The sequence below is a fragment of the Magallana gigas genome, chromosome 7 (genome assembly GCF_963853765.1).
Source record: "Magallana gigas chromosome 7, xbMagGiga1.1, whole genome shotgun sequence".
Lineage (NCBI taxonomy): Eukaryota > Metazoa > Mollusca > Bivalvia > Ostreida > Ostreidae > Magallana > Magallana gigas.
The window spans coordinates 2,821,140-2,831,059 of record NC_088859.1 but is presented as its reverse complement, the minus strand read 5'-3'; the positions used below and the strand labels follow the sequence as shown (position 1 = coordinate 2,831,059).

Here is a 9,920-nt window from a genome sequence, read left to right as displayed (position 1 = left end):
CAATTGAAAATAAGACGTCAAATAAAATATTGCCGATTTAAATTGTATGGTGAAGAGCACAAAAGACTAAGGGTGGTATAAAGATTGGATATGTCTATCAACAGTGCGTGCGTCATATTAAAGTTATGTTTTCAACGCTACCGTGCGCTGTGGAGACAAAAAATGTCGAGTTTAAAATCGGGTAACAAAATCACCTTTTTATCAAACGGAATGAAACTTCGTATATCAATAAAATATATGTTGTTGTATAACGTAATCTGTTAGTTATGACTTCTATGAAAATTATATGATTGACAGCCCAATTGTCTTCGTATTTTGTTTATTGACCTATGCAAATGTTTAATAATTATTATAATATTAATAAATTGCAAACATAATTGTACAGTAACACTCGAAATATCATTGACATCATTACAATGCAGAATTAGAGTTATCAAATGTTTACAGTTACAAAACTCATCATCAAAAGACCAACATGTTTCTCAATCACTCTCTTGCAGTACATGTATCACATGATCAGTTGAGCAGGTGCCCTTTAAGCCATGAGAGAAGATGCTCGTTCCACCAATCAGAGACCTCGCCCCTCGCTATCCTGGACTGGCCCCCTCTATTTGCTGGTGAAGTAAACTTCCTTGGTCAGCATGGAGGTGATACATGGGATCTGTTTCTTCTCGTTCATGTCTGGATGGGAGGTGTCGGACTGGAACTTGTTGGCCACGATTTGATTGACACGTGTCATCATGGTCAGGAGGTCCATTGTCTGGCCATGCTTCTTCAAAACGTCGGACAGCGCCTGGACGAACCAGGAGCCATTGGTTGAGTTCCTCCAGGAGTAGTAACCTAGGCAACAGAAACAGACATGTGTTAACAGGTTAGTCATTGACCAAAAATCATGGGATGTCATGTGTTTCTTACTTTAACGATTTTATACATATTTGTGAATTTACCGGTATGAACTGGAATTATTTCTCTGGTTAATACGCCCATAAACATGAATTATTAGTACATAAGCATGAAATAACCATTTAAGATCAAGAATTTTATAAACGTACACAAACTTAAAATCCTTCAAAAGCAAGTTTTTTTTAATTATTTTCTTTTTGTAAAATGCAGCTAAAAAAGGTTTCAAGAGACAATTTCTGAGGCAAGATTCAATTTCAACAATGAACCTTATCAGGTATAGCAATTATGATAGTTGTTCAAAATAGTGGATCAAGTAACAATACTTGGACCAATTTTCAAAAAAAAATAATGTCTTCTTTATTAGCTTTTAAATACCTTAATTTATTACCAAACCTCTTAGGGACAATCATCTACAGAAGACTTGTCTCATCTTGTTTGTCCCGATCATTTTACAATATTGAAGTTTTTAAGTGGAGTTAGATCCATGTGATTAGCAGAGAACGAAAACGAAATAAATATTTTGTGCATTGATCTATAAATAAATTATTTGGACTTTTAAATCCGCAAAAACCTGCATTTCTATAAAAAATCATATTCTTGGGAAATGTTATCATGCCTTTAAATATCACACAATTTAAAATCCTTTAAAGTGTCAAATAAGGCAACTGGTAAGTGTCTATGACATGCTGAAACCAATGTGTTCTATTAAAGCCCTCACCTGGAACAACAGAGTAAGCAATCAGGAAGTCGGCCTCTGACGGGATCTTCTGGCGAAAAAACTGAGGCTCTACGTCCATGAAGCCTTTAGCGTCTGAAACATTCATGTCCACACCGTCATCAAACATTGTTCCACGGCAAGCCTGCATCACAAGAGAACCGATTAAAAGGTTGGTACCGTCGTCAGCTTAAGACTATATGAACATGGTCTTTAACAACCTTTGTCAGCAAAGATGGAATGAAAGAGATCAACGATCTATTATTAATAGTGATTCATTCAAACATCTTTGCAATACACCTATGGACAACACTTGTGATCACCTGGATAAAGAAGATTTTGGGTTTTCCTGCCAGAGAGAGACATTTGTTGCCTTTGAAGGGCTCCATCAGGTCATTAATGGGGATCAATTTGTCTATCCCCCATATAAACCCATCCTCCCCATGGGACAGAATGGCGCAGGCGAAACAGTCATTGTCTTCGTGTTTCAGTTCAGCGGCTATAAATGAAGGATTCAAACTGTAAATTCGGTTGTTATATCATACGTATGTCAATCAGTCACATATTAGAAAATAATTATTTCTTTATTGGCATTAATTTGGCATTCAACTTTTAATTTACAATATAATGTAATGGAAGAAATACAGGACGACATATTCAAATAGTAAAAATAAACATCAATCTAAATTATGGTATTGAATATATACAAAATGACCTCTGATGTATAGATTTAAGAAAAGAGTCCCGTTTAGACACCATACTTAAACGAATTTAAGTAGGTCAACAATTTATTCTTTTTGTATAAGAGTTGAGAAGAAAATAACAGGATGAAGTCTAAAAATTGTAAAATAAAAACACAAAATCCTAATCATCGAGAGAATAAAGATTTGCTGACCTTTCTGTAGTGTAGCTTTTATTTTGTCTGCTGTGAGATTGTTTTTGAGATCTACTTCAAAGCCGAGCTCAGACAGACGGTTGTGAAGAGCGGAGGCGTCCTTGTCCGTGCCGGTCCGTTCATTCAGCTTGGTCTTAGGGTTAAATGTCTTGTTGTTGATGATGATGGCTTTACCCCTGTTTGGATAGTCCATCTTGTACTTGTGGGAGAAGAACTCGGTCGCTGTCTGTATTGTAGTGGCAACTGGTTTACCACTGTAAATTCAGTTCTTAATGTAGTTAGTATAATTTTTTTTAAAAGTTTGTGCTTTTACAGAAATATAAAATGTGTTGAAGACTGAATATAACGACACAGAAAGAAGAGAAATAAATAATAAACATTCTTACACATTGTGATTAAACTGATTCAGACTAATGAGGTATGAAAGATACTAATCAAAGTACTGAAGTACTGACGGGAGTTGATTTTATCGATTATCATTTATTCAAAATCAACGATATGTGATTTTGCATAGCAAGAAGTATCAGTAATCGAAATATTGCTGAGAAATTGTATGGATCCAGGCAAGATTGAACTCTTGTCTTGTTCAACCAAACGCTCGGCTGTCTCCGCTTTTCTACGACAAGCCAGAGAGGCTCTTTTTTATCGGATATTAACGGAGACAGCCAAGCGTTTGGTTGAACGTGACTACATTGCACTCCAGCGTAGGAATACATACGACTTTAAAAAATATCTAAACTGTTTGTACAATTTAAAATCTTAATATTTTCATGGTATTAATAAATAAGTTTTCTTGAAAAACAATGCTTCAGAATACATAGCATCGAATTTATCAATTATTTTCAAGAACTAAGTGTTGTCAGCGGTATTGATTTGTGCTTAGGTCCAAACACTGTTTCACATTCGCTTTGCCCGAGTAAGTGCAAAGGAGAGTTGATAAAAATCAACTCCCAAAAATGAAAAGGTTTTAAGCTGCAAGTCAATAACAAGCAATCGAAGAATGTTGACAAAAGGTAAAATATATGAGTAAATACTTTGCTTACTAACTAAAAGAAATCACGTGTATTCAAGAAAACATTCCATTCTTACTGCTCTTTTCTTGGAAATAAAAAATTCAAAGAAAATTATTCTATGATTATTATAAATACCTCAAACAATCAATTGTCTTAAGCAATTAACATTGTGTTATTGTGAACGGCAATGTCTCTACTGACATGTTTCGTAGTACTATGGTAAATATACCAGCAGATCAATAGCCATTCAAAATGCCATAGAGCATTCAGATTACTAACCACATGAAGGTCACTAGAGTACATGACAATTGATTGCCCTGTAATAAAATATTTTTACCTTTGTGCTTTTGATTTTCCAAATGGGAAGGCATCTGTCTCTGACACAGGCTTAGCATCAGGAACATTAGTGTCTGTTATCAAGAAAAATATTCTTATCAGAGTTGATTTAAAATTTAAAACTTAAATAAACTGAAAGTACCTAAATTGTCATAAAGCCCAAAACTGAATTTGAATCAACTTATTGTTTAAGATCCCAGTAAACAAATCTCCTTGCTCTAATAGGACTTAAGAATAAGTTGGTATAGAAAGTAGTTCTGTAGTTGTATAGTTAGATTTTGGTGTACATAGAGAGATTTCAACACAGGGCTGTACATAAATTACTATTCATCAAACGACTAGGCCTAAATACTTATTAAAAGAGATTGATTCAGTTTTACATTCAACCCCTCATTAATCGCAACATGGCAATAATTTTGAAAATATGATTTATTTCTCATTAGAAAAGATGTGAAATATATTTATATCAGTAATCAAATGAAAAATAAGACATTAATTGATATGCTGTAAATGTTTGACACAATGTTACTACGTACTAGAAACACACTCTTGGCTCATCGCTTCTTCCATGGTTCAGACCTTTACGGTTTACACCATTCTGTGTTTGCAAGGATAACCTCTTCCTTTCGCTTTGTTTGTTCGATTATTCAACCTTCAGAATTAACCTGGCTTCTAAAATAGAAGTGACGACTCGTTATTTGATTCTTTTTGACGAAAGCCCATTTAGCTCATTTTAGTAGGTAAAAAAAATTCGCGAAAAAACGCGAAACTTTCGGACATAAACGCGTAACTATCGCGATATAACGCGTTACTTTCGCAAATAAACGCGAAACATTCGCGATATAACGCGTTAGTTTCGCGAATGAAACGCGAAACATTCCCGAATAAACGCGAAACTTAATTCATAGAAGAACCCCTATGAAGAATAAGTACTGAAAACAAATATATGAATTTAAATAAAACAAAATAATATCATATAAAAATGTAAATGAATAAGATTTAACCTTATACAAATTAATATAAATTCAAACGTAGGAAATCTTTAAAATCTTAGTACTGATTTTCAAAGGACAAAATGCATCGCGCTTTACATTCTAATGGGCGCTGTATTTTTGAAAATGAGACAGCAACATATTTAAATTATAACAATTTTAATTCGAATTAAACGTTTTATTAAATATCATTTTAGAATTTAAAGGATATCATTATTTAAATCGTTATAACATACATTGTATGTTATATCGCTGCGACATAAATTAACGTATAGTTTAATACCAGAAAGACAAGTCAAGGTGGGAATTGAAATTTTTAAGCTATTGTTCAAATCTAGATGACGTAAATTCGTCCTCCAAATTTATCACATATGTCATTTGAAAATTAATAACAAGATTTTAAAGGTTTCCGACGGTTGAATTAATATCAATTTTATAAGAAAAAGATAATAAATGAATGCCTGTTCGAACACAGGGTCGGCGAACAAATGAAAATCGTAATATGATGCTCAAACTTATTATCTACTTGAGATATATAACATAATTTATTAATATCTATATGTAAAAAAGATAATTTTTCTTCATAAATCAATGTAACACGGATATAATAATAATAATAATGAATAATAAGTATTTTATGATATAAAATGTGTTTGTTTTTAATTCTTTTTCTTCATAAGGGTTTTGTTTGAAATGACAATATTTATATAATGGTTTCGCGTTTATTCGCGAAATTTACGCGTTAATTCGCAAAAGTTTCGCGTTTATTCGCGAAACTAACGCCGTTATGTCGCGAAAGTTTCACGTTTTTTCGCGAAACAAATATTTTTTTCACCCACGAAAATGAGCTCAATGGGCTTTCGTACCTTTTCAATATATTCGATCAGTGCTAACCATCTATTCTAGACGGTGTGTGGACTGTTTGGTAGTGATGCAAGACCACCGTGTACAAACATCAGGCTGAAGCTAGCAGCCACTAACACTAAGCCCGTAGAAGCTAGCAGCCTATGAGGAAATTCATCAACGTACATGTACTAAGACTCGAACAGAAAATTATATTTTACTTTATTACTGGCATATTTCAATTAATATCAAGAAAATGTATGCCTGAATAATTTCTCTGAGCATAGACAACTTCGGATGCAGTAAAACTCGCCTGGATAATTCGTGTCTACTGAATTTAAATGAATATTGGTATTTTTATATACGTACGCTTAAAAATTTATCTCCGAGACTGTTTACTCTTCTCCGAAAATAACATGCATCCAAAATCATAAAAATCCTCGTATAATTACTAAAGAGGGCCGATTAGACAATTTACATTGTGATTTCAGTCTCATTAAAAACTACTAGTAGCCTCAATCGCAAACCAAAACGAAGGAAATTAAACATGAATTTGGGATTATTTTGTGCCAGCCATGTTTTGACGTAAACCTCCGAAATATATACAAAAGACTATTAACACACCCGAACTTTATCATATTTAAGCATTTCACAATGATATAGGGGTTAAAAGTGGTCCATTATCTTCTTTATCTTTGAAGTGTGCATCAAACGAATAACAGGGCAGTGTAGGGGACCTATGGAGCTATTATTACCCGGTCTCCAATTTGGGCTGTATGGGTACCACCAAGTAGCCCAGGGGTTTGGGCTATAGTACGTAGTAGCCCCAATTTGTTCTGCAACAGAGTGGAAATATACCGTATGGTGACTAGAACACCGTAACGTTAGGTACAGTCAGTAACGGTGGAGACAGATTTTTCCCTTCCTCACACTGTCGGAGTCCTAAGTCCACTCGTGGAAATGGAACATCGGGACCACAACCACGAATGAACTCAATGCCCCTGACGTTGTGAGGGTGGATGTGGATTAGTTTTGCAAATTTCTGCCCTCTTGTAAAATTGTGTCTTTTTAGTGTGTCCTAAGACATTTATGCATCACATTTTGACGATTTTTAATAAAATCAGTGGCGTAGCTAGACCAGAAACGAAGTGCATGCTTAAAATGGCAGGGGGTGTGGGGGCCGCCATGAGGCCCCCAGTGGGTCCAGGGCGAAGCCTGGTGGGGGCCCGGGGGGCGAAGGCCCCGGAAGCCCATGGGTTCTGACGATTTTTAACACTAAAAGTCATCGCAGAAACTGAAATGAATGCTCACCATTTAAGCATATTTTTATATATATCGAAAGAATGGAATAGAACTTTCCAGAACGGGGTAACCAAGAACGCGGTTTGACTAATTTGAGTAATTCACGTGTAGGACGGTTTCATCATGCGTCGTTGGTAGATATTCATATGTAGTGAATTATGGCACGCCAAATTCACTAAACTGAGCTAAACATAGTTTCACAGTCGATAAACTAAGTTTATCAGCTGTTAACTATAGTTTACGGATCCTAAACTATAGTTAACGATTCGTTAACTATAGTTTACATCTGTGAAACTATATTTCACGAATGTAAACTATAGTTATCTGATAAATATAGTTTCACAATCGTGAAACTATATTTATCAACTCTAAACAATAGTTTACGAATGTAAATCTATATTTATCAGCAAAATCTATTGTTAACGTGTATTTCCTGACAGAAAAACATAGATTTGCATGCGGAAACTATAGTTTACAGATGTGAAATAAAGATTAACGTCGGTATCTATAATTTAGGATCCGTAAACTATAGTTAACAGACGTGAAATATAGATCAACGTCGGTAACTATAGTTTAGGATCCGTAAACTATAGTTAACAGCCGATAAACCTAGTTTATCGACTGTGAAACTATGTTTTGCTAATTTATGTGAATTTGGCGTGCTTTAGATTTGTAAACCATAGTTTACTCATCATAAAACCCTATTTATCAGATAAACTATGTTTAACAACCGCGAATGATTGTTTTCAGTGTTAACTATAGTTTACAGATGTGAAACAGATTATCGCGTTAACTATAATTTACAGATGTGATATATAGATTAACGTCGGTAAGTATCGTTTACGATTAGTAAACTATAGTTAACAGTCGATAAACCTAGTTTATCAACTGTGAAACTATGTTTAGCTCATTTTTGTGAATTTGCAATAGTGAATCGGACCTTTTCGGTTAAAAAGTCAATAAATGAAATGGAAAAATTTGATGCGATTTTTGTTTTGATCGAAATATTTTTTTTCCAGAAAGGGGTGCCCAGGAAAGCGGTTTGACTAATTTTCACTATGGCGGAAAGCGTAGAGAGAGATACTTTGAAAATGACAACTTTGGTATAAATAAAATGCAAATAAATATGCATACACTAGCGTTTACACTAGCGATTGGTAGTGAACTTTATACATTGTGTTATCAAACGGGGAAGTCAAATTAGGGGGAGGGGGGGGGGGGTTACCCTCCCTAATTTTTTTTCTTTTATCTGAACTTCACATTTGGGACAGGGATAAAAATATCAGTGGGATTTGAAATAAAGAACAAAATTTAGACATATGACGTTCTAAATACCCACTCACTGGTTTAAAAAAAACCAAACATTGTAATCATTCTCCACTCAGCTGCAACAAAAAGAATTTAAAGGGACTTGGACACGATTTGACTTAAAATTTTCAAATTTTATTTTTCCATTTTCAATGTTTATACAGATAAATATAGAAGTTTAAAATGCTATGTCAAAATTTGAAAGTCAAATATCAAATTATAAGCAAGATACAGAGTTCTTAATTCTTTGTTTTGTAAACAAAGCTCAATATTGTCATTTTTTACATATGTGTTGTATTGGTGTAAGTTTCAATCAAATGTATCTTTCTTTTGTTGATAATAGTATTAATGAAGATATTGAATTAGTCAAAATTGTTTTTTACATGTCATTTTGTCTAAGAAATTGTAATTTTCTACATAACATTTTTTGTAAACAACTATAAGATTCGAACTTTGTTTACATAACAACCAATTCTTACCTCTGTATCTCGCTCGTAACTTGACTTTAACATTCAATATTTTGGTCAATCATTTATAATGCACTAGTTAACCATTTTATACATAAAAAATAAAAATAAAATTTATGATCTTAAATCGTGTCCAAGTCCCTTTAAGGCCACATTCATATATATATATATATATATATATCATCCAATATATATTGAAACATAATGGTTATGGTTTTTTACTCGCAAAAAATCACAGGAACAGAATTTCTTACAGAGACTTAAAATCGGATAATAAATCTTTTCTCCTTTCGGAAGTCACTCGTAATTCCTCGCCAACTTTTTCATCAATATTATCCGGGTACATTGCAAAAACCCCGTAGATTCCTTTATTTAAGCTAAAGTGAGCGTTTTAAATATTTTCCTACACCAGTATATATATACCGCCAACGATAAAGTTTTTGTTAGATATTGTTACGCCACCCCCCCCCCCCCCCCCGTTATTAACCCTGGTTCCGACGCCTATGTACAGTGCATATAAAGTGAATACTGGTAAAATATCATCACCCTGTATAAATATTTTTTGTAAAAATATATCATTATCTTTACTACATGTACGCTAGCTGCAGGTATGTATCTTCCGGTCAGTAATTATTTCGGATGGACGACCTCTTAATTTTTCAGACCAGGAGCTTCAGACCTGCAGCTACGGGTACTCCAGCTCGTTTAATGATTTTGAATAAAAAACAGTATGAAAAAAACTATATTATATAAATGGAAAATTGCAATAGCTCCTCTCTGTAAATATTCCACCAACCTTTTTATGCAGGAAAACGATGAAAATAGATCCGTATCCTTGAAAATATAACTTAAATTTTGATACGTGTTTTGATGATGACATAACTATTGGGGCCCGTATAGAGGTGTAACAGGGGCCCTATGTAGGTGCTGACAATAGGGACCTTTATCATCGATATTTATAGCCTTTTATCATCGATATTTATAGCATTGGGTCCGATATTTATAAAGAACATGCGTAGACAAATTTTATTGTAGTCTCACATCTCCGTGAATGAGCATGGGGGGGGGGGGGGGGTGGGGGGGCTTGGGGGGGCTTAGCCCCTCCACTTTTTTTGCAAATTTATACCTTACCATTAGAAACATAGC

The 9,920-nt window shown here is 34.1% G+C and overlaps 1 protein-coding gene and 1 long non-coding RNA gene across 3 annotated transcripts; one reads left to right on the top strand and one right to left on the bottom strand.

Moving 5' to 3' along the window:
• Nucleotides 1–302: 302 nt before the first annotated feature.
• On the bottom strand, nt 303–9,708 carry LOC136269995 (caspase-7-like). Of its 2 annotated transcripts, XM_066066110.1 has the most exons (7): nt 9,571–9,708; nt 4,399–4,534; nt 3,864–3,936; nt 2,514–2,767; nt 1,942–2,117; nt 1,622–1,763; nt 303–840 (listed from the first exon to the last, which is right to left on the bottom strand). In XM_066066110.1, the coding sequence occupies exons 2-7, from the start codon at nt 4,430–4,432 to the stop codon at nt 608–610; spliced, it is 912 nt and encodes a 303-aa protein (XP_065922182.1). In that variant the 5' UTR covers nt 4,433–4,534; nt 9,571–9,708; the 3' UTR covers nt 303–607. The 2 variants fall into 2 exon arrangements, with proteins under 2 accessions (XP_065922182.1, XP_065922183.1); XM_066066111.1 differs by lacking the exon at nt 4,399–4,534 and having other exon boundaries at nt 9,571–9,633.
• On the top strand, nt 731–1,769 carry LOC136269996 (uncharacterized). The gene is made up of 2 exons (XR_010707628.1): nt 731–871; nt 1,114–1,769. It is a non-coding gene; the product is annotated as an uncharacterized lncRNA (long non-coding RNA).
• Nucleotides 9,709–9,920: the final 212 nt, after the last annotated feature.